At 35.7% G+C, this 25,408-nt stretch overlaps 1 protein-coding gene across 1 annotated transcript; it reads right to left on the bottom strand.

The window, feature by feature from the left end:
• Positions 1 to 8,912: 8,912 nt before the first annotated feature.
• LOC120629112 (E3 ubiquitin-protein ligase CHIP) lies at positions 8,913 to 24,617 on the bottom strand. The gene is made up of 7 exons (XM_039897887.1): positions 24,337 to 24,617; positions 22,325 to 22,523; positions 19,254 to 19,395; positions 17,730 to 17,832; positions 14,442 to 14,498; positions 11,123 to 11,239; positions 8,913 to 9,331 (listed from the first exon to the last, which is right to left on the bottom strand). Exons 1-7 carry the CDS (start codon positions 24,454 to 24,456, stop codon positions 9,206 to 9,208), a joined length of 864 nt encoding a protein of 287 aa, XP_039753821.1. The 5' UTR covers positions 24,457 to 24,617; the 3' UTR covers positions 8,913 to 9,205.
• Between the last annotated feature and the right edge of the window lie 791 nt (positions 24,618 to 25,408).

Below are 25,408 nucleotides of genomic sequence, written 5' to 3'. Positions count from 1 at the left end.
CGATATCGCGTAGCAACCTATTAGGAAATAGGTTTCTATCGCTTAGCGGCAAGACTTTGTCGGTAGGTTGGTAACTAGCCACGGCCAAAGCCACCCAACAGACTAGACCAGTGAAAATTCAGAAATTATCAGGTACGACCCGATAGGTAATTTTTCCAATTTGCCAATGTCCACGACGCTCGCAAAGTGCGGATTGCTAGACTTCCTCGCCTTTGAGAAAATTGCGAAGTACTCTCAGGCTTTCAGGTTTCCTCTCGATGTTAAAGCAAGTGATATTTATCCAATGAATGACTTTAAAATTTGCCTTTAGCGTCTGTAGTATTGGATCATTTGTGTCGGCAGTTACCTATAATGTAACATTTGCAATTTAACATTTTATACTTAATTACTGGTATTAATTTTATGTTTGACAAACGATCATATTATAATTTATAGCTGCATAACTAATAAGAGAGCTTACAGCTTTATTATATTTTTATTATTTTTCCGAATTTTCCCCGTCGGGAATCGAACCCGCGACAAGGACGTTGTCAAAATATAAGGTTACGTTAGGATCAATAAATAAAAGATACAAATCCAAAATAACATTTACTTTAGCATTACATGTTTATAGTCATGACATGGTTCTTCGGTTTAAATTATATTTAGATGTCTCATGTTAACAAATAAGGTATCAAATTGTAATAACATCAATGCCACTTTGTATGATTCTAAAAAGGGCACACAGGATAAATAAATAAACCCAAAAAAGGTGTCCATAATATTGTGTAAGGTTTTCTAACAGAATTCCTATAAAGCTTACCAATCCATGGACCGATTCTCTGATAAAAAGTTTACTCTGGAAGCCGGAAGGGCATTCCAGATGTGATTCTCATGTTGGAATTGGCTTTTCCAGTCCAGGGTGCTAAGTGTAGGATTTTATACCTACGTTCACCTAGTCGATCGTGCGACTTTTAACTACTATTTAAAATGGTATCAGTACGGTTTTAACCAGATGGTGCCACATAAATCGCAGTAAATTTTCTCGCGATGCAATAAAAAAATAATAAATAAATAAGACACTACTACAATATCGTCATCTAGCCCCAAAGTAAGCGTAGCTTGTGTTATTATGGGTACTAAGATGCCTGATGAATATTTTTATGAATAATGTGCATAAATACTTATAATATACATAAAAACACCCAGACACTGAAAACATTCAAGTTCATCACACAAACATTTTCCAGTTGTGGGAATCGAACCCACGGCCTTGGACTCAGAAAGCAGGGTTGCTGCCCACTGCGCCAATCGGCCGTTAAAAAGTAAACGTAGGTAGTAAATCTCAAACTCGGACCAAGGACATAATATTAACCGTTGACCATCAATCATTTAGCTTTGGCCTGTGAGATTTATTTCATATGCATTTACTTGGTATAAGCCAAAAAAGGACGTCCAATGTACGATCTCTGTGACCTTCTAATTCATTCGACAAATCACAACTCTCGCTATAAAAAGAGGCTCTTCTGATTGGTCGAAAATTTGGATTGAACGCCCTGACCTAGCTTTTATAAAGTAATATTAAACATCAATGTAGTGAGGTATCCAGTATTACCAATATAGTTACTAAAATTTAATTTTTACACCATTAATCCTAGTACGTGACGAACGTTAAGTTACAATCTAAAAGAAGCATGGGACGCGTTGATCTAAATCAGCAATAACAACCAGTAATATCACTAACTATCATCGATTGACAACCGTAGCCGAAGTCGGTCAGAAAAACTACTGTTAATTCCTCTCGGCTAGAGGGCGCCAAATGTTTAATACATATGAACTGTCAATCCTCACAATTTGTACTTTTCGTTACATCTTTGGATTAATGACACAGTGGATAGTTGTGTACATGCATGCTTTATTAAATAGTGTAAGGTATATAAAGCATTGATTTTAATTTAGTTTTTTGCTTTTAATTAGATATCGAACTCTAAAACAGTTATTGTTGCCATGCTCTAATATGACCGCTAAATCAGCCTCATAATTTAAGTCAGTTAAGCCCGCATTACGAGCTACTTTTTTTTACTTATAAACCGACTTCCAGCTTTTATCAGCTTCTCAATTATTGGTATGTGAATGTTAAAACCGAAATATCCAACCTGTTTTCATCTCGATGTCGGTTAATTAATACGGGGATAAGCGGACTATGCTCGGATTTCCTGTAATAAAATCAGAAATGAGGAAATCCGACGAAAGCATCCGAGTTATGGATATAGCTCAACTAGTTGCGAGGCTGAAGCGCTAAAAATGGGACATAACATATTATAGCTTGGAAGACCGAAAAAAGTTTAACTCTCCAGATAATTGAGTTGTGAACTCGTACCGGAAAAAATAGAATTAGCGACTGCTAACACGTGCTCTTAACTTCAGGCTGGGGATTACCTGGGAAAAACCCGATACCTGACAATTATAGCTTAGTGCCGGAATTTGAGACCAGTTCCTCGTGAGCAGCATTGAATTGCAACTTATTCCTCAAGGTCATTGCGATTGGATCAAGTGATGACACATATATACTTAGTTCACATAGATAATAAACATATTTCACGTCAATTTTATTTCATACACAAAACACACAATAAACAACATTTTAGGATGACATTTCAGTAATACATATGTAAAGAAATTGATATTTAAAACTTTGTCCAGATATTTATCAATTGGCCGATCCTATCACATGAAACGCAATCTCGATACGCGGTCCTGATTCGATACAGAATACGAACCGTTCTATATCTTGTAAGGTTGTTCGGACTGACAGAAAAAAAACGAAAGAGATGAGAGGCGTTCACAATCAGATATTTAATAAGATGTTTGATAAGACACGACAACAGACCAAGGAGTCATTATAAGAGGAGGCTGTTAGGAAAGAGCAATCGTGCGATAAGTGTGGGGCGAGGTAAGTAAATTACTACTGGCATTATGTTCAACAGGTATATAGTTATTGAGTTTCGGCGCACAAGAAAACGGGGGAAGCATTTCTACGCATCGCGCCCTTTTTAATCTATAGTAATATTATACATGCAAAAGTTCGGATGGTTGTTCGTTAACCATATATTATAGTCTGGAATAGCTCATAGGCTACTTTTATCTCTGAAAATGTAGAGTTCCCGAGGGATGAATTCGTTTTTGTTTTACTCAGAGAAAGAGCAACTTGTTTTTATTTTATGCATAGTGAACTAGTTCAGAGGTCAGAGAATAACATTAGCATAAAAAAATTCCACGCGAACAAAAGGGATTAAAATAGGTTTTATACACTTTAAGGATTTACCACTAGATCAATGGCGCCAAATTACTGTCTATTATTTATACTGTGTTATGAATGTTTCGGTGATCGGATCGGGAAATGATACATATTTGAGCCTGGCTTACGCTAATTTGCCAAAATCTGCAACAACCACACAAATCTATCCAGATCCCTTAATTCTACGCAAGATTGCGAAGTATCCGCAGGAGTTTTTGATTCTACAAAGCACAATTGAGCGAAATGTGCGTGGCGTGTGCTATGAAAAATCTGCGAGTTGCGTATAAAAAAAGACTTCCGTTCCTAAACCGGAAGGGAAGTCTGCTATTGCAATTGTGTCTCGGTGTTCAATCTATGGCACATTAGTACATGAAAAAAAAATTGTTAAAATATTTAAAAAAGCTTGTTTACATGCAGCAGTGCATGTAGGATTTAGTGCTACGAGCTACAGCGCAATTTTTTTTTTTCTCCAAGATGCAAGTCTACGCACGGCTCAGGCTTATTATAGTAGGTTAAAAATGGTTTTTTTTTAAACTGTATAATCGTTTAGCGTTAATAAACGATTTTCATTTTTTCGTGGTTTCGTCGTTCATGAAACAGTGAGACAAGACAAGAGAATTGCAATGGCAGGCTTGGGGCCAAGATATAGCTGCACGTCGCGGATTTTAGCAAATTAATTTTACTCCTGCATTGCATATCACAGAATTCCGACAATCCTGTAATATACAATGCCTGCTTTTATTCAACACGACATTTTAAACATTTAATTTTTGGCATAAAACAAAACTGAAGCAAACGTTTATTTTTTTTGTTTCTTATCCTAATTTAAATTAAATGTTACCCAATATTTTTTACAATGATTACCAAATTGTATCACATTACATTATAAACAACATACAGTGTGTTAAAAATTTTACTTGCACATATTTTTTAAAGCGATTTGCAAAAAAAGACGTCTATATATATATATGAATATATATATATATCGTACACTAAGAAACACATCCAATATTAACAAAAAGAGAGACTTTGAATAAATGGTTGTACAGTTTGCGGCCTTATAACTAAAAAAAATTTTTGGTTAGCTTAGCTAACATATGAAAATAACCTTATTGGTTGGTATAAGCTTAGCACAGCCGCATTTAACTTCTGTGACAATCGCTCGTACTCGCAGTCTTTTCGATTAACGATAAAATGTAACGTCAATGTAAAATAGAATTTAAATTCATAGTTTTAAAGCTCAAATTCGGCCCACTTCTACATACCTGTACACATTGTTCACTTTTTTACTAATAAACTTTGTAAAGCGGTTGCAAAGTTACGCAATGCTTTGTCTTCTACTATCAAATATCACATCAATAATGACAGATAGAGAGAAAACTTTGTGTAACTAATCACTAGCTATAAGACTATAAATAATACTTCGTGTGGTTTGTGAAATAAAAATCGGTGATACGGATTTTTTTACAGTAAAATAAGTGAATTTAAATTTATTTTACTTTCATCATCATCATCATTTTAACCGTGCACTACAGGGCAAAAGTCTCCTCTCACATTGAGAAAAAGTAAGGCCGTAGTCCACCACGCGGGCCCAGTGCTGATTGGTGGACTCCACACACCTTTGAGAACATTATGGAGAACTCTCAGGCATGCAAGTTTCCTCACGATGTTTTGCTACACCATTGAAGCAAGTGATATTTTAATTGCATAAAACGTAAATAAATTATTATAACTTAGAAAAGTTGGAGGTTCGATCTGGGATTCGAACTCGGCCCTCTGAAAGTGAGGTGGAACCCTATTTTACTTTACTTTGTTTTAAATTAGTATTATTTGACATTCGTGTGGATAGGCTTAGGCTATTACCATATAAGAAATCTAAACAAAAAAAATCTAAATTAAAAATTGTTATATTCATACACATCAATTAAATCGTATTCTTTTAGTATTTATTTTTTATTTAATCTGTGGTTTTCATTTCGATATTATGATGTTTTTTTTTTACTTTGAATTCATTTGTATGTGATACTCCTAACATTGTTAAATGATTTGAAAATTGTTAAAATGATTCACAAAAAGTTTTGCACGCCAATTTTAGCTATGTGACACTTATAAAAATTATAACACCTATGAAAAAATGTTGCAAGTACCATAACCTAGCAAATTTAAAATGTATTGATTGATTGATGTTTTAGTGCTCGTAAATTCCTCTGCGTATGCGACCATGCAAATCTTATTATGTAAATTATTTCAGTTGCTAACCGAGGTTGAACTGTCATCTTGCAAAGAGTGCGCAACCGCAGCAGTTATCAACTCAAGTGGTTGACAACTTATCAGTAAAGTTAGACGCCATAGTAGTATAGAAATTAGCATTCAATGTCTATAGTACACAGACTACTGATTTGTTTTTTTTTTCACAAAGTTTCTGTACTAACGTGAATTTAATAATGATACAAGACATGTGGTTTCAATGTATAAGTTATATGAAAGTGTCTTAAACACTGTATTATTATTGCATTTATTTAATTTTATGTCAATAATTACAATACAAATTGAAACTTAAAATAAAAATATCGATTTATTTAGAAATTGCCAACTAAATCTCTATTATTTATTTAGCTTAGTTTTTTTAAATATGTAAAACAGTGTGTAGGTAATATGTATTCAGCAGTTAAAATAACCTACCATGCCTTACAATGATATAAAAACGGCATCCACTTTGTATGTATGTTTTCGTTTAAAAGAAAATAACCTCAACGCAACTTCAATGCATTTATTTTTATCGATACGATGATATACTTTTTTTTTGAACTACAAAAACTGCGGTAAATCTCTTGGTAAGATGTAGTATCTTAGTATCAATTTACCGCGGTATTTATAATTAAAAAAAAACTTTTTATTTAAATTTTATTTGTAGCCAAGCAACTTTAATTCACCGTGGTAAAAATGTCCTAAGTGCCGAACCAACTTTGAGCAATATAACATCTAATTTCGGTCTGGTTGGAACTGAAAAGATGTTTTGGTTGCAGTTAACAACCACCCAGGTGTGCATGTGACAAAAAAAAATGGACAGTGCAATTTCAGCCATATCTGAATTAACATAGTTGGCAATTTCCTATAAACCATATAGCAGAAGCTAATCGAACACCAATAAGAGAGATTTATCTGCGAGGAGCATAAATAACATAAATTAACTGTGAACATTTTATGTAATGACAAATATTTTTAAATACTCCACACGCGTTGCTATGTTCACTATACCAAAGAATAACTCGTTATGGAATAGGCATAGGGAATTAAAAAAAACAGCAAAATCACACACCATTGGTTACAACGAAATGTGTCGTCACAAACACTATACCATTATTTTGCAACCAATCATAATAGTTAGATGTAGGTATGGCGTCAGAGTAAGTTATAAGAAAATGGCGGCGTTTAAATCGACCGTTTACAGTTTGAAATAATGTTATTTTTTTTTATTTTAGATATTATTTTTTTTTTAAGCGATGGTGATTTGAACTAGTAATTTCACATTTTTATAATAAAATTACTGGGTGAAATTTGATTCATTCCGTGCCCGTTTTCACTAAACCTAGGAAACGCTTATATCGGATACCTAATGATTCGGGTGATGCGTAAAAAAAGATTCAGTTAGACGCCATCCAAAGTTACGACACCGATTCGGCGGTGCATAATGTATGTAGAACCCGTAAACTGACACTTGACAGATGAAAAATATTTAAATTCGTTTATTTTAATAATCTTAAATCGGAAAATTAAAAATAACACAAAAACAAAATACCACAGCTTATGGCAATAATCATAGACAAGTTAGGTTATATAAGTTGTCTAGTGGGAATTGATTGGTGAAAGGTTAGTAAATGAATTCTTTGACTAGACGTTGCCATATTAAACGTTAGTGAAAACGCGCGATAATGTACTAAAAGCTAAGATACACCACTCTTATCACCACTCTTCTGATCAATATGGTCGCTTAACTATTAAAAACTCGCGCAGTTTATCAAAGTTTTCCCGACACACAAAAAACACTCACTTCACCATCACCGGCCCACAACAGCCGGGCTAGCACAGGTAGGAGACAAAAGTTATATCCCCCAATTATATCCCCTGATAGGGGATATAATTAACGTGTGTGAACACTAAAGCACGGGAACACGCAATATGAGAAGTTTACCCCCATTTATTATTATACACGTATATTAGAAGTTTATACGTATATGAGAAGTTTTTACACGTATATTATTTGGATATTATTTCCACTAATTCAAATTCAAATTCAAAAATTTTCAATTCGTGTAGACATTGGCACGTATGAAGCGTTCATACATTTAACATGTTAACACTAAACATTGTGCGCCAGCGCTATGAAAGTTGATAAAGCTGTGGGGGAAGAAATATTTTTTCCTTATCAGGGGAGATAATTGTCTCCTGCCCATGCTCAAGAATATCCTATTAGAATGAGAAGATTTAAGGCCTTAGTACACCACGCTGGCCAAGTGAGGATTTGGAGACTTCACACACCAATGTGAACATTATGGAGAACTCTCAGGCAAGCAAATTTCCTCACGATGTTTTCGTTCACAAAATCTTAATTTTCAATGCGTTATTTGAGGGCTGAATTTTCGTCCGAGATAGCCCGACTAGTTTCGAACCCAAACTCATGACCAAGAGACCCGACAGGATTCGTAACTAGTCGGGCAATCTGCGACGAAAATTTACGAGTAAGCCGTAAATAACACATTTTCAAATTTGTCGTATTAATATATTCCATTAAAAGAACAGGTTTTATTTTAAATAGACAATTTCGAGAACGCGTGTGGAGCTTTCAACTATTAACATACCCAAAATGTCATGATGTAAACATTAATGACGCTAAAACACATTGTGATTACGTCACAGGAAACCGTCAAAATTCTTTCCGGAGCGTGGAGATAAGAACTTAATTAAGGAATTATAGAAATTAGTTTATATGCGCATCTCATTTCAACGGATTCGGCACCCAAGTTAGATAAGCTAGGGAGTTGAAAGCGCAGAATAAATTATCTATTTAATTTTCGACACTCTTACTATAAGGGCCTATGCACACACATTATCCGCGCGTAGAAAATACGCCGAATTTTTTTATACGCGGATAATTTAAATAGGCATAAAAACCCTCAAGATGGTTTCCTTCATCGATAAAGCAAGTGGTATTTAATTGCATAACTTCGTAAAGTTATTTTCGTACTATTATCGCTATGCCACAATTCAAACGCACGACATCTACGCGTGAATACGACGTGCATAGACCATCTATTTACCGTACAGCTAACGTTTTACTTCTAATTCCTTATCGAGCCGCTAGTGTACGCTTTTAAGTATAAAAACGTCATAACATAAATCTGACATTTTACAACGAAATTGTGTGTTTTAACAACTTTCACATAATATTAACGTAAGTTCAGAGTTGCGTTTTTTAACATAAAAACTTACGTACTTGCTACGTACATTGTACTATGCATTTATGTTATAGGTATTTCTCAATTTCTTCATAGTTTTCTAAAGCCTGTTTCAACACCTAACTGATAGCCCAAACGTAGGTTTTGTCACTTTCTTATTCAAGTCGAGAGACAAAGACTATCCGACACTAATCGCAAAGTGGTGATACAGGCCCTAGGCTAGATAAAAATATACTTCGTTTTCGGTATGTATACAAAAAAACGCGTGACAAATTCAGACCGTGTGTACATTATACATAAGGTTAGCGAGCGTTAAATTGGCGTTTAACACGTATCATCTGAACGTACCCTTAGAAATGCGGTACGGTGCGTGCTGCTAAAGATACGCTTAATCGTAAAAATAGATTTATAAGAAATCCGACCCTTATACACTAGTGACGTAATCACAATAGCAATGTACTTGATGAATCGACTAGTAGTCGAGTGCCCACTCGTTCTCCTGTAGGAAAGCATCGACGACCTCCTTCATAGTGAAGTTAGGGATGAGCTGGTCCGCTGTTAACTTCACTCGAGTGACCGGATCGAAGTGTCCCACCCGCTGTAATAAAAAATGGTTTGTATTTAAACGTAGTCCTGTAAAATCCCCGTCTTAACAGATAATAAATGGTCAGATTTTATTGTTTTTTATTAATATAAAACTAAATTAAACTATTCCTACACATAGTTTAACGGGTACATACAACGACAATATTTTGGCAATAGACAAATCCCAAAATATTATCGTGGTAAGTACACGTTGAACTCTATTTAAGAAATGTTAATATAAAACTATTTCTGAGGCGAAATTCAAAATGAAAATTAGTTTAATAATAATAACAAATAAATGTATTTATCGTTCAAAGCAACGTACTTCAATGGGTATTATGAATACTGTTAGCACAAAAAAACTTACAAAAATGCAATTACATAGTTTCATTCTTACTTCATTAAAGATAGATTAGAAAGATATATAATTACGTACATATAGTATCTAACGATAGATAGAACAACATTAGAAATATGTCTATTGGAGTCTACTCATCATTTAGCTGCGATTTATTGCATTAATAAGTTAACAACAAATTTTAAACGTATCAGTAGTCCCTTATTTCGTAGTCATGTTATTTATGCGTTATTATGGACGCGTTTAAATTGCTTTCATGAACGATTTAGTAACTTTAACGCTCATCTAAAAAAGCAGGTAGGGTAACTTCGGTTTTACTTTAAGTAAAAAAGGTCAGACCCTAAGGTTAAAGGTATTTATTTTAATAATATTCCTACCCCTTTGTATTTCTTAAATCATTATTTAGGTTTATATCATTACAATAAGCGCGAAACTTACATTTATGACAATGAGGGTAATTTTCTACATTAGTATATTTCTATAGACACAGCCAGACAAAATCGTACTTTGAGCTCATATAATACAATAAGTACTTGACTATACACGATGACTTTTTTGTCTTTAGCAACGGCAACTCAGTGAGCCCTTATATTTATGACAATAAGGTTCCTTTTCTATTGTACAATACTTCTACATATTTCAGACAAAAATGTACTTTGAGCTCATATTATACAATAAGTACGTCAAGTACTATATACAGAATGACTTATTTGTGCATTGCAACGGCAACTCAGTAATAATAATAATATCGTTGTTTTCTTTTATCAAAATAACACATATAACGAGTTGGCGAACTGGCTATCCTAGCTAGATTTTATCTGTTTTAAGGATACGCCAACGCCCCCGGTATATATATGACGGCGCCTCTGACGCGATATTATTTTTAAAAACATGACGTCAGCAATACTGACGTCATTTTCCTCGTCGTTAACGTAACATTCCATGTTAGCAGTAATAAGGACTTGTTTTTCCAAATAATTGTTTATTGCACTTAAAAAAAGTTATCACGACGTTTGGCTACTCGTGCCAGAATGATCCGCAAGACACTGAACATTCTGTATTTATAAAGAACACCCAGGTGGGGTGATAAGCAATCTATTGTTTACAGGTGGTGTACATCAATTAGCTAATGATCTTTAATTATGAGAATAACAATTACAATTTATCTTTAATCAATTTAGTTTTTAGGGTAATCAATTTAGCAACTTCATATGTCGTTGCGCCGATATATATAAAAAAAACAGTGACCGCAATGCAATTGCAATGTCTTTTATTCTTTATAAAAAAAAATCCTATAAGCAATGAGAAACAGTAATATATATAACGGTGCATTAAGAATCACCCTGTAAAGATGGCAGTTACTTGTGAAAAAATATGCGCAAATAACCGTGATAGAGTAAAAAATAACCGTGCAAAACTTAAACTGTATGATTTAAAATAGTTTACCTCAAGATGTTCCTCTATATCCTTTTTCTCGTATGTGATGCCACTGGGTGTTATGACGGGCTCGTTGAGGATTTCAAAGCTAATCTTGCCGCATAGATAATCCGGCACGTCACGTTTCTAACATAAAATGAAAAACGTACAATATGTAAAAAAAAGATTGTTTACATTATACAACGTGTAACAGGGTTACGAAACAATATTGAAGGATGATAGCTCGACTTCACTTTCGAGGGACCGAGTTCGAGTCCCAGCACTCACCTCTAAATTTTCTAGGTTATGTGCGTTTTAAGTAATTAAAATATCACTTGCTTCAACGGTTAAGGAAAACATCGTCGGAAACCTGCATGCCTGAGAGTTCTACATAATATTCTTAAAGGTTTGTGGAGTTCACCAATGGGCCAGCGTGGTGGACTACGGCCTTAACCCCTTCTCATTGCGGGAGGAGACCCGTGATCTGTAGTGGGCTGTGGCAATGGATTGATGTGATAATATGATGGCGATTGACGGATGTATAAGTATATGCCATAAAATATTAAATCAAAAGAAGAATATTTAGCTTTCCATACAAACGAATTCAAAACATTCTAAGTATTTACTTATGACAACCCTATTGAAGATAAAAGACCGACACGCGCATAGTACCTACGTTCCGCGACGCGTACCTAATAAAGTGACAGGAGTCACATGATTTAAATTTTGCGTGTGATGTTAGGGCTGTATCTGGCTCCTTTCAGTAAAAACTATGGCGGTGGTTACTCAAAAACTTTTAGGTTTTCGGTTCCACAGGTAAGTCTCAGAGACAGTACACAATGTACCTCTTCAGACTGTGAAGTATTATTTCGGTTTACATTATACTTGATTAGGTTTAGGTTGATCAGAATGATGATGATGATGATGATGATGATCAGAATACCGACACGCCAACACCGTCCGTGGAACGAAACTACTCGAGAAATTTAACGGAGAGCGGAAAGCGGCGTCCTATGTGCTACTACTATCTACTGCGATGATAGATCTATGTCTGTGATGGTTTGTCTATGAAAAACCCTTTGGGAGAGGCTTTGGTCTATTAGTGGACGTTCAATTATTGATCTTATAATAGTATTTATGTATATTATTTTTTAATTTTATTACCATATATGTAGTACAAAAACAGAACCAAGAGATGCAATGTTATAGTAACTTAATCACGTAAAATCTCGCTACAAATCTCGGTTTCGGTCCCGCGACATCTCGTGTCTCAAAGTCCCGGGTCTTTTGAAAATTTGGTTACCTCGGGTCTCGGTAGTTAAATAATGTTATTTTTAAGTTTTATGCGCGGTTGATTACTACTAAAATTATGTATTTATTGATAAGTACATTTATCCCTCAAACCATTAAGTCTATTCTAATTTTATTCCGAGAAGTCTCGAAGTAAAGGGCAGCGCGAGACTGAGCGCCGTTTCGAGTCCCGGGACTTACAAACGTTGAGACATCCAAACCTTAACCGATAGATACAAAACTAGCTCCATATTATGTGACCGCAACGTAACATCACTTCTCAACAACCGCGTATCGACGTATTTAAACACATAATCCGTTTTGCGCGGTGTGAAATGCGAAGGCGTAAGGAACGTAGAATTGTACGCGAAATGATCCCATTAGAGCACTTTGACACGCAATAGCACACGTAATACTGTTCCTCTAGCTTAATACGTCATTCGTGACGTCAAATATCGCAAGTATACGAGATTAACTAATATTTAAATCGATCACTTGTTAAACCAGGTCGCGTTTGGAACCCTCGTAGCCAGTGGCGTGCACCGGGTTTTTTACCAGGGTATGCATAAAACGACAAAAATCCTCCACCTACACAAATACGAGCTATATTTCAATTTTAGGGTAAGCAGTGCTTTTGTGCATGTATGAAGTGCACACCACTGCTCGTAGCTTTAGTTTTGAGTTTACGAATGTTCTTATTAACATCATCTCATTTATTTATACAGCCCACTACCGGGCACGGACCTCCTCTCAGAATGCGAAGGGTTTACGTATAAGTCCACCACGCTGGCTTCTTGCGGATTGGTAGACTTCACACGCCTTTATAACATTATGAAGAATTCTCATGGTTTACATAGTGTTTCCCTTCTCCGTGAAAACTAGAAGTATTTAATTGTTTAAAACGCACATAGCTCCGCGGTGCGAGCAGGGAATCAAACTAGGTTTCCGAAGCTGAAACCTTAACCCCACTAGGATATCACGCATTACTAGTGCCTTCTATAGGTCTGTTTGAAAAGAGTTTTCACTTCGACTTTATAAATAAATAAGTAAATCACATCGCCATCAAGCCCCAAAGTAAGCGTAGCTTGTGTTATGGGTACCTAGATGACTGATGAATATTTTTATGAATGATACACATAAATACTTAGAATATAAATATAAACACCCAGACACTGGAAAACAATCATAACACAAACATTTTCCAGTAGTGGGAATCGAACCCACGGCCTTGGGCTCAGAAAGCAGGGCCGCTGCAAACTTCGCCAATCGGCTGTCATTGCAGAGAAACTCGATTTTAGTTTATCTGTCTACCTTGTAGCTATTTACGGTTCAACTGCTGAAACGATTTTGATAAAAATTTTCATCTTAGATATAAACATAAGATATGTACGAGTGTGTATTAACTTCTCAGGCGTTAGAGGTACATTATGTATTGTCTCTGAAACTTATATGTGAAACCGAAAACCCTAATAGTTTTTGAGTAAACCACTGCCATAGTATTTTTACTGAAAGAAACCAGATAAAGCCCTAATATCACATGCAAAATTAAAATCATGTGACTCCTGACACTATATTAGGTATGCGTCGCGTAGCGTAAGTACTATGCGCGTGTCGGTACTAAAAACTTAGAATGTTTTGAATTCGTTTGTATCAAAATATGTGCTTCTTTTGATTTAATATTTTTACGGGGTAATATACTTATTGCACCCGTAAACAGTATTTCGTAATTCCGTTACACGTTGTATTAACACTTTTTAGCATATCTACCACAAAAAAAGAAAAATACATGCAAGAAAAATTACTTAATCCCATCCAAGATTGATTTTAAAACAAAATAGAATAGCATTACTTACTCTTTCTAAGCTTTCATATATGTATATTTATTGTAATGATTATGTGATGGTGATAACTATTTTAATTGTTATCTTAAAACTAATGTCACGTTCCAAATGCACATTGAACAAAGCCGACAAACAAAATCACTACATAAAAGAGCATCTTATAGAGATATTTCTCAAGAGCCTTCATAAAGTGATACTATATTGAGTAAAACACATACCCTTCTTCTTTCATCCATTCTTGAAAATAAATTATTCAGCTCACTGCTGTAGTTATTCTGAAAAAGCATCAAAGCAACATATCAACATTAATCAAATTCGAAATTCAAATTCAAAATTTCTTTATTCATGTAGGCCTATCACAGGCACTTATGAAGCGTTCATACATATTTGTTTACATAATTGTAAGGGGATGCTGATAACTTCGTTCGCCAACTTAAACCTAATACTACTAGGGTTCCATTCGCGCCCTGGTCTAAAAAGAGCCCATAACAAACTTAGCCGGGTATTTTTTTTTTGCTATCACCATCTCACAGTAAATTAATATTAAGCTATAAAGTTAGAGCGATTCACACCCAAGCTGTTTATCGTTTAGGTAATCCTTAATATTATTACAGAATTCTTCTGTACGCTTACGTTTTATATAAACTTTGAACTCATTGAGAGAAAACTTAAAGATTTCGTTCTTTATTACATCATTCGTTATTTGTTATACAATAATATACAATTGCCCTTGAATTAATTTGCAATTTTATGTAGCCTAGTATGCTGCACATCGAGAATTGTTACATTGTAACAGTCCATTTCCATTTTCTTTTCAAATTTTGTTATATTTTTATGGACATACATAAAATTTTCAAATATGTACTGACTATGCACCGTCATTAAGATATTAATGTCAGTAACATGCTTTGTAGTATGAAGTAGCGTTACTTATAAGTTCCGAAGTCTGAACGGGCTTTTTACAAAGTACAGGTACATAAGGTACACAGTGACATTTGCTTGATATAATGCAATGTTAAAGAACTTACGAAGTCAAATCTATCACAGATAAAAAAAAACGAATAGGCATTTTTAATTACTTTTTAATAATTCTTTCACATTCCCATCCTCTAAGTTCAAACAATAACAAAGGCCTCGAACTATTGGTAAGATAAAGTAGGGTACTTAGAAATACTACTAAAGCATTTCAGCCACTGGGAAATTTAACAGTATTTAAATTTAGAAGTATTGATGTTAGAAAGGACGAAGTTGTCATAAAAATAACTACAGGGAAAAGGTAGTTACAATGTATATTTTTTGCTTATTGTCTACAGTTTTTTTTTAATTATTGCCTTTTTATTAGTCCACCAATCCACACTGGATCGGCGTGGTGGACTACGGCCTTTACCCCTTTTCACTGTGGCAGTAGAACCGTACCCTGTGGTGGGCCGGTAGTGGGTTTATGTGATGATGATATATGTGGTCGATCCATCGCACTGGAGGGCGCCCCACACTTCGCTCGCTTGTTCGTGGTCTCCACTCTAGAACTCTCCTGATCCAACGGCCATCGCACCCACGACAAGCATGGCCTCCCCATTGCATTTTCAACTTGCCGGCATAAAAATAAGATGGCTTAAAGTGTCCTCCTAATCGAGTTATATATCAATGTTAGGGTAGGCAATGCTTTTGTGAATGTATGGAGTGCACGCCACTGATGTCAGTGACTTTGGTTGTACTGCGGATCTCTTCATAACTAATTCTATCCTACAGGAAACTCATAACCTCTACCATCAACATAGCCCTCGTTTTAGCTCGTTGAGTGACCTCCAGCACGATCGACCGACGAAATAAAGAGAGTAAAGGGGTATCGGATAGAAGCAGTCGTTACTTTGCGGAAACCCAAAATATATTTTGAATGAGGGTCTACATTGCCGAGGATCTGTTTGGTGTGGAGTATACGGATTGAAGAAATTAAAAATAACACAATACAGATTCTCCTGCTGTTCGCGGAGTATAGCTAATTAAGCTTAATTTTCATAATAGAATCAAAGGGAGTGGGTGGATGAGGTAGTCTAAGGATCGGGTGTGATGGCGCATCTTGGGAAAGGCCATATTCAGCAGTGGACGATGATGATGACGATATTTTATTATTTTAATTTATTATACTTTTTTTTTTACCACAGTTTAGCCCTTGACTGCAATGTCACATATGGTGGTGGTAAGTGATAATGCATGGTAGCTCTACTAAGTCTAAGATGGTAGCGAGCTAACCTGTCAGGGAGTCTGGTATTCATATCCCTAATCGGTTTCTACGCGTCATTAAAATTCATTTATTTCAAGTAGGCCTACTTTATAAGCACTGTTTGTAGTGACTCTACCACCGGTTCGGAAGGCAGATTCCACTGAGACGAGCCGGCAAGAAACTTAGCAGTTTGCTGTTTTCCAACATCATTCTATCGTTTAACAAGAATTTTCTGTCGCGAAATCTGTTTTGTGAGAGATGAGACCGGAGTGGCCTACTTCCAAGCAGCCTTGTCGTTAAGGAATTCATCAATCGTGTAGTAACCACGATTTGTTAAATGTGTTTTAATATATTGTTTAAACTTAGGTAAAGGTATCTTACATTCGGTATCATGTTATAAAAGCATATACCCATCCCCACAAAGGATTTCTGTACGCACCGGAACACTAGATCGCTTAGCGACACGTCTTTGTCGGTAGGGTGGTAACGAGCCACGGCCACAACCTCCCATCTAACCAGACCAAAGAACGTTGAGTAATTATAAATTACCATATTGCCCCTGCTGGAATCGACCCCGAACTCCTATTTAAATTCACAGCGCGCACCGTTGCGCCAAAACTGCAACGCTTAAAACTAATAACAAGTTTTTATAAATAAGTATTATATAAACAAGGGTACCTGGTAGAACCCAGCAAAAATGCAGCAAACTATACCTGTAAGGTAAATTTACCTAACATGCAACAGCTTTTCTGATAGTTTGCGACGTACACTGTTCATATTACCATAAAATAAGTCAATGTCAGGGTCATTGTAAACAGCATTATTAAGGCGAGAAACACGGATAATAAAATTTTTTAATCTGTTTTTTAGTTTTAGTTTGACGACCTCTCTGGCGTAACTGCATATACTACTACTGCATATACACTGATACTGCAGTCAAAGGCTAACTTGTAGTGGAATAAAAAAATAAATAAGAGTTAAAGGTATGTGTAGAATCTCTTTATGTCTAGGTAATCGTAAGGGTACGATAAAGTCTAACTTAGGAAGTAATTCGGTCCAATCTAGTGATAAACGACTAAGACACCGGGAGGTATCTTTGCATCGTTCGAGTCCATGTAGGACTAGAGTATATCGATAATGCAGTCGTATTTATATCAAAATACCCACTAATTCCATGTCATGAACATTGGTTAGTAATCAAATGTATAATTATTTACCCACTTTATAAAATTACTGTAACACTAGTGATATATATTTTAATGATAAAGCCAAAGTTAATACTTACACATTCCTCTTCGACCTTTGTTATTTTGCTATTGGTCTCTTCTTCATTCATGTTCTCTAACTTTATCGACTCTATTCTACGTTGCAAGTCTTCGTTTATTAGCCTAAAAAACAAATATTTTCATAGTAAGGGAGTCCAAGTTTACCTTTTTTGTGATTTGTCGAGATTCAAACCAAATGGAGTCTAAATCATCTTATATCTAAGACTTCAGCTTATATACGTTCAACTTAATTAAATATCACTTGCATTCATTCAGTATAGATATATAATAGTAGTAGAATGGTATAGTAGTAGTAGAAGCGGTGATAGCAGAGTAGTTATGAAATCGGCTTCACTATCGGGGGGCCGAGCTCGAATCCCAGCTCTCATTTTTCCAAGTTATGTGCGTTTTAAGTAATTGACATATCACTTGAATGAATGAATGAATGAATACACTTTTAATGTACACCAAAGAAAAAAAGTAGTTACAGAGATATAAATACAAATCAAGAGAGTACAATTTGGTGGCCTTATCGCTACATAGCGATTTCTTCCAGGCAACCAATGGCGTAAAAGGAAAAAACATAGAAAAGAGGTGGGTGGTGCAATAAATAAGATTTAAAATTATAAAAATATATAAATAATATATATATATATATATATATATATATATAAATATAACTATAATATATATATATATGTATATATATATTACATATAAGTACAAATAAAATATATAACAATAAAGGAAAACACCGTAAGGAGACCTGCATGCCTGCCTGCCTCCATAATATTCTAAAAGGCGTGTACAGTCCACCAATCCACACTGCACCGGCGTGGTGTATTACGGTCTAAACCTTTCTCATTGTGGGACCCGTGCCCTGTAGTGGGCCGGTAAAGGGTTGATATGATGATAATAGTAGTAGTATGTTAGTATAATAGTTACGGAGGTTGAATTGATTCCAAAACGCTAAATAAAACTGCACTTTTACCTTTTTCTAAATGTACACGAATTCAAAGAAAGTTTGAAAGAATGCGTGTTCGCTAACCTAAATTCCTAACTACAAATTCGAAGTGTCGGAGATAGCACCCGCGGGTGGCGAATTAAAGGGGAAGTTTGTCACCCAACTTATGACAGGCCAAAGAAAGTGGCGTGCCGTGTAGTGCGCCCCTCTGGAGGATTTGGCAGCGTCAGCATCAGGTTATTGACGTTGGGAACCGCTATGCATTGGGGGGTCAAAACCTTGGCGAGAGTGCGGTGAATACGCAAGTGAATCCCGTGCTCTCACTTATAGGTCTATCGAGGGACACACACGAGTTTTTAGTGGGTGCAAGTCCCACACAACTACTCCGTTTACCCCAACGGAGTGGTATGCGTCAGGCGTTTTCTCTTTATAAAAAAAAAAAATTGTCGGAGGTAGCAAAAAAGCTTTTACACCACGCCAAAAAAAAAGGGTATATCAAAAGGTATGGTACAGATCCTTCCACGTTTCGCAGAACTTCGCAATTGCGCAAGCAATATATTGTATTCCTTAGGTCACTTACCTATTAACATAAGCTTGCAGTTCAATTTCTTGTGCTATTCTCTTTTCCTCTTGAACGTTCCATCTCTTTTTTCTGGCGATACGAATTTGAGCCGCAATATCATCGCCAAAGTTCATTTTCTGTTCGCGTGCCAAGTCATTAGCTGCAATATACTCAATCCATATTAATATTACCAATTGCGAAACTCTGTTTGTTTATTTGCTTATTACTATGTCTTAACCACTACACCAATCTTAATGGAATTTGGCTAATAGATAGGGTTAAATGAAAAATACCAGAAAGTTCTCGGTCTTGTAGTCCCTTTTCTAAAACTAAAAACTTTATTCTACGACTTTTTAAAATTCAGTATTAATTTATTTCATAGAAAAAAATTATGATTGTGACTCGACAACTTCGCGTATTCGGGTCAATGACCGCACGATAGAATCGTGATTCGCGCGCTGAATCCGATGTTACATTACAGAGTAGTAACAAGTAGAGTATCTATCTATGTAAGATATTGAATATTTAATATTTCACAATATATCGAGTTAAAAAGAACCTTTAACAAAAGTTGTTAGTTTTAATGTAAACAACTACAGGCCGAGAGCTTTTTGGTATATTTTATTTTACCCTGTATAGACTCCATCACTGTAACTTGTCGCTGATAATAACCGGTATATGACAGTTTAGTAGCAGATAATAACCGGTATCTGCCAGCTTAGTAGTATTTAAAATTTCTGAACTGTGTCTGGTCTGGTCTGCGGCCGTGGCTTGTTCAAAATTCAAAATTCATTTATTTCAAGTAGGCCTAATATAAGCACTTTTGAAACGTCAAGTCTGTCTGTTTGTAGTGATTCTACCACCGGTTCGGAAGGCAGATTCTACCGAGAAGAAGCCGGCAAGAAACTCAGCAGTTGCTCTTTTCCAACATCAACAATTTACATTTTGCATTTTAACATTCATTTTTCTATCTTGTGAGAGCTGAAAGCGGAGCCGGATGCTCGGATACGACGGCGCGTCGCAACAGATTATAGATATGGCGGTATGGGCCTTCTACCATCTTAGACTGCATCGTCAATTACCACCAGGTGAATTTGCAGTTAATGGCTTATTTGCAAGTGGAATAAAGAAAATCGACCTTAGGACCACGTGATCCACAGTCGACCCTGCTTTCCACTAGACCAATGAGTCAGAAATTATTGTAATCAAGTGTTAATGTTGAATGCTGATACCGATGCCGCTTTAAGTGGACTCCGATAAACAAAATAAAGGCCAAAATGAACCTTCAGCAGTCGTCCACGTCGTTAGTTAGCCAACATTCCTTAACCAACGCAACCTACTTATATGCACTGACGCAGGCTGGCCCAAGACACCAAGAGTGAGTTTATGGCATCATAATTATTAACAAGCCATGAGCGGCCCACTACCATCAGAAGGGCATCCTAGGCTGAGAAGGTTTTACGCCGCAGTCCACCAAACTGCCCAAGTGCGGATTGGTGGACTTAACACATTTGAGAACATTGTGTTTTAATTGCTCAAAACGCACATAACTGAGAAAAGTTAGAAATGCGTGCCGGGTTTCGAACTCGGCCCTCCGGTAATTAAGCCCGAAGTCCTGACGACTAGGCTATAACCGCTTCTGGAGTTATTTATAGAAGTAGAAAATTACTAATGCTAAGTAAATATTACTTTGTTGTGACTAGAAGCAGCTTAACTTCGTAAAGATTATACAAGGGAGGTTTACAAAATTAGTTGTGTGGGAGTAAGTTATTATTTGCGCCAGTGGTTTGAATACTACGCCTTGTTTTATTTACTTCCTAATTTCTGGTGCTGCTTTTTATGAGCTGACTAGAATACTCGATTTCACTAGGCCTAGGAAACGCTTAAATGTGTTTTCTAATGATTTAGGTGTTGCCTAGAAAAAATACACACCAACTCTTTAGATGATAACTTACGACGTAGGGCGCCATCTAAAGTTACGACACTGACTCGCCGGTGCATAATGTTAAGGGACCTCATAAACAGCCAGAGGAAAGATTTATTTGGGTAAACTTAAACTTTACTTCCTAGTATGCCTAGGAATTGCCTTGTTGGCATTTCTTAAAACGGGCATAAGCCTTTTAAGAAAGCTTCAGTGGTTAATGGAGAGAATTATGCCCTGAGTATCTTACTGTGTTCACTAATAATGCATGTCCAAGTGAATGTTTAATTAAGGTTATTACGTAACTGCAGTTTTTATATACAATTTGTTAATGTTTTGTTATTATAAAACAATTAATGATTATATTTAATTGTCTACTTATGATAGTTTTTATGAACTTGATAAGTTAAATAGCTTAGTTTTTTTTACAAATTAACAAAACATTAGTGTTTTGGGGTTAAAAAAGGTTTAGAAAAATTGGGGCAGTATTTAAAACTAATAACACATTTTTTAATTCTGAAGCATAACTTTAAATTTTTTTTTTCCTGAGCTCCTACCAAACGCCAAAATAACAATTCAAATCAATGATACAGTCTGTATTTGAATGGTCAATAAGAAAGACTATGGTTTTATGAGGTCAATAAGACAGACTGTAATCTGTATTTATATGGTCAATATGAAAGACATTATTAGTTCTGTTATCATTTTAATGTGATCACCTAATGATATCAAGTCAACAAAATACTTTGAGTGTTAACTTTGTTGTAGGTAATAATGAGCTTATTCATGAAACATTGCATATAAATATAATTTGTGTAATCTGAAAATGGCTTAATATTTGCTAAGATGTCAATTCAGGGCTATCACAGGGCTCTGTGCAGAGCATGCATGGAGGCAGATGAAACACTCACTCACATACTGCTCCAATGTAGAGGAGTAGCAAAACAATGCGCAGCATGACTTGGCTCCCCAGCATCACTCCCTGAAGCACTTGGCGACCTAGGCGGCCTGCTAAGCTTCTGGAGTGAGCTCGGCTGGCTGGAGTGACCCAGCGGGGAGCCGTACCAGTGGCACTATGTACAACGGGAGGTTCCGGCCAGCCAAGTACGGAAACAAGCCCAGAGAGAGAAGAAGAAGAGAAGCAGTGCTATTGATATAATATACTCACCTCTGTGTAAGTGTTTGATAGCCTCATCATAGCAGTCCAGCTCAACCAGTGCCTGGCCGAGAAAGAAATGTCCCTTCACCTGGTTGTTGTCTATGTCCAGCGCGCGCCTGCAGTCCTGGCATGTTTCTTCCCAGCGCTTCATTTTCAGATGACATAGTGCTCGATTTGTGAAGTATGTGGCTACCGATGGGTTTTTTATCTAAAAAAAATATATTTCTTTACCGTACCTTATCACCAGAGTAGCAAATCTTTTTGAATCCATGCTATTTAGCAAATGTACATAAATAATTCAGTCTCTTTCTAAAGAAAGTTTATTTTCATCATACACAGGGAAATTTTATAGGTTTGGGTCAAATGAATGCATATTTTATTAAATATCTTTGAATGCATAGCATTTCATCATCATCGTCATCATCCCATTACTGGCAAACTACAGGGCACTCTCTTAGAATACAATGGGCTCAGGCAGTAGTCCACCTTGCTGGCAAAGTGTGAATTGCTAGTCTCCACATTCCCTTGGTCATGTGATGCGGAACACCAAAAAGTATGACCTTCTTCAGCTTATCGTACAAGGTAAAGTGGCAGGCAGAAGAAGGCCTGGCCGAAGAAGAATATCATGGCTCAAAAACTTACGACAATGGTTCGGAAAGAGCACCAAATCATTATTAAGAGCAGCAGTGTTGAAAGTAAAATAGCCCTAATGATTGCCACCCTTCGTAAGGAGATGGCACCCTAAGAAGAAGAAGACTTTCCTTTGAGAACATTATGAATAACTCTCAGGCAGTAAATTGTAATTGTTTAAGTAGTAAATTGTGAGGAATCCTGCTGGATTCCTCACAATTTACTACTTAAATTTACTACTTAACCGTAAAAGCAAGTGATATTTTATTGTTCAAAATGAACATAATATCAAAAAGCCCCCCAGCAGGGCTAGCATGGGTGGGAGATAAAAATTATATCCCCGATTATATCCCCTGACAAGGGATATAATTAACGTGCCCACCTGCTAAATCACTGGAACATGGAATAGGAGAAGTTTACCCCCGTTTATTAATACACATATAGTATTTGGATATTATATCCACATGTGCGGCAGTGCTCTGAGAGTTTATAAAGCTGTGGGAGAAGATAAATTTATATCCTTTCCCCCGGGGATATAATTGTCACCTGCCCATTCTAGCCGGGCTGAAAGAGAGGCACAAGTTCCACTAGACTATGACCACATTAAATATGTGATATTATATGCATAAAACCTCAAAATTGTGTTCTAGAAACATTTTTCCACCCTGCCAAAACACAATGGCAAGGAAATGGGTCCTATTTCTTAATCTCCATCCCAGATGAGAGAGTAAGCCTGAGCCCATCTTTGCTGGAATAAATAGACTGTGGCTGATGATCTTCCTGTCAGAAACTGTACAAAAAGTGGGCATACCATGCTCGTAATAAAAACTCAACAGATTTATTATCAATACTACTTGGTCACTAATTTTACTTTCAATTTAGTTTAATTCTTTTTAAAATCTGACCATTTTGAATGCTGCATAAATACCACTTAAAACCTAATAATTTTAATGGCAATACAGTAAATCAGTGGTGTTTCGTTTAAAATAAATCAAGCAAAGCTTGAAGAAAAATTTAAAGTTTCAGCATCAGTCTTTATCTCTTTAGCAATAATAGTCAGAAATTTCTAACTAATAACTAGTATCTTCTTCTTCTTGCATTGCATCTCCGACTAGCGAAGGTTGGCAAGGTTGAGATGTATAAGGAAAGTGAATGTGTCAATGGAATAAAAAACAGGAACCCCTTTGTACTATACTTTAAAATAATAAAATTCTTTTGCACCTCACCTTTACAATATTCAAGTATTTTACTGAAGCGGTACTGTTTATCAGATTTTGCATAATAACAGTTCAAGGTATGTAACATTGACTGATATTTCTGGTATACTCATTTGAATTACAAAAGAATTTTGTAGCAAGTTTACTAGTGTGGGTAAACGTGGTAAAACTTACAATAGCCTTAGTATAGCAGTTCAAAGCATCTTCGAACCTTCGTAGGCTGAATAATCTATTTCCTTGTTCTTTCAGTTCTTTATCAGAGAGGTTTGCAGTGGAATACATATGCTTGCTCATTTTTCTTGTTAGCTTTATAAACTCTTCGACACAAATTAAAACACACTTGTCATCATAGCACAGAAATACAGAATTACGGTTGAGAAAGGGATAAGCAACACCCTACTTTTACGCGAGAGAAAAATAGATGAATAATTTTTTGAAACCGTACCTTCTCGTAATTTCACACTTCACAGATAAATGATACTATTTTTAATAACATTGACAAATGACATTACACTACCTACCTAATTGATTTATGACTGTATCTTAGTATTTAGGTATTGTCTATGACCAGGCTCTATGACACTATTAGGGCCATAGACACAAACTGTACTTTTTATCCGGTCATCATAACCTAGGTCCTGTATCTGAGTCATAACCTGCCAAGTTGAATAGGTAGGACTAGGTACACTGGAATGGTCATGGATTTAATATATTACAATCTTATTTATAAGCTCACTGGCAACAAAGAATGTATAGTGACAGGCATGAGGTAGCTCATAACTCAATTAATTATTTTACAAGTCAAAAATATGCATATTATAGGTATATGTCATAACTTTATTAAACCAAAATAAACCATGTATTTTTGGCATTATCTTTTAGTAGTTAAAATATAACAAAGGTATATAGATGCATTTTATAAGCGCCTACTGACATCAAAACCCTCCTATTAAAATTGGAAATCATTGCACATGATTATTGCCAGTATATGCCATAATATGTTCAATTTATAGATGGGAATGATTTCTTCAATAGAGAAAAGAAATAGTTTGTTTTGTATTAAATTCTGAACAAACAGCATTGCCCATATTTCGTTTCTTTAGATCTATAAAAATAATTATTTTCAATACCTAATCGAATAAATTTATTACATTAAGCTTTTACTACAAGCTATCCAAATTATTATCATCCTAAATTTTACCAACCCTAAATAATTACCATCTAACATGTTTGTTTAGGTAAAAAG

This window comes from Pararge aegeria, chromosome 14 (genome assembly GCF_905163445.1).
Source record: "Pararge aegeria chromosome 14, ilParAegt1.1, whole genome shotgun sequence".
Taxonomy (NCBI): domain Eukaryota; kingdom Metazoa; phylum Arthropoda; class Insecta; order Lepidoptera; family Nymphalidae; genus Pararge; species Pararge aegeria.
The sequence above is the reverse complement of the archived record's forward strand: the minus strand, read 5'-3'. Positions and strand labels throughout refer to the sequence as shown.

Coding starts and splice junctions, on each gene's coding strand:
- LOC120629112 (XM_039897887.1), bottom strand. CDS start 24,456: ATGAGCAAGCATATGTATTCCACTGCAAACCTCTCTGATAAAGAACTG. Junction 14,499..17,729: donor CAAAGGTCGAAGAGGAATGT/GTAAGTATTAAC, acceptor ATGCTTTTTCAG/AATAACTACAGCAGTGAGCT. Junction 11,240..14,441: donor GAATGGATGAAAGAAGAAGG/GTATGTGTTTTA, acceptor ATTTTATGTTAG/AAACGTGACGTGCCGGATTA.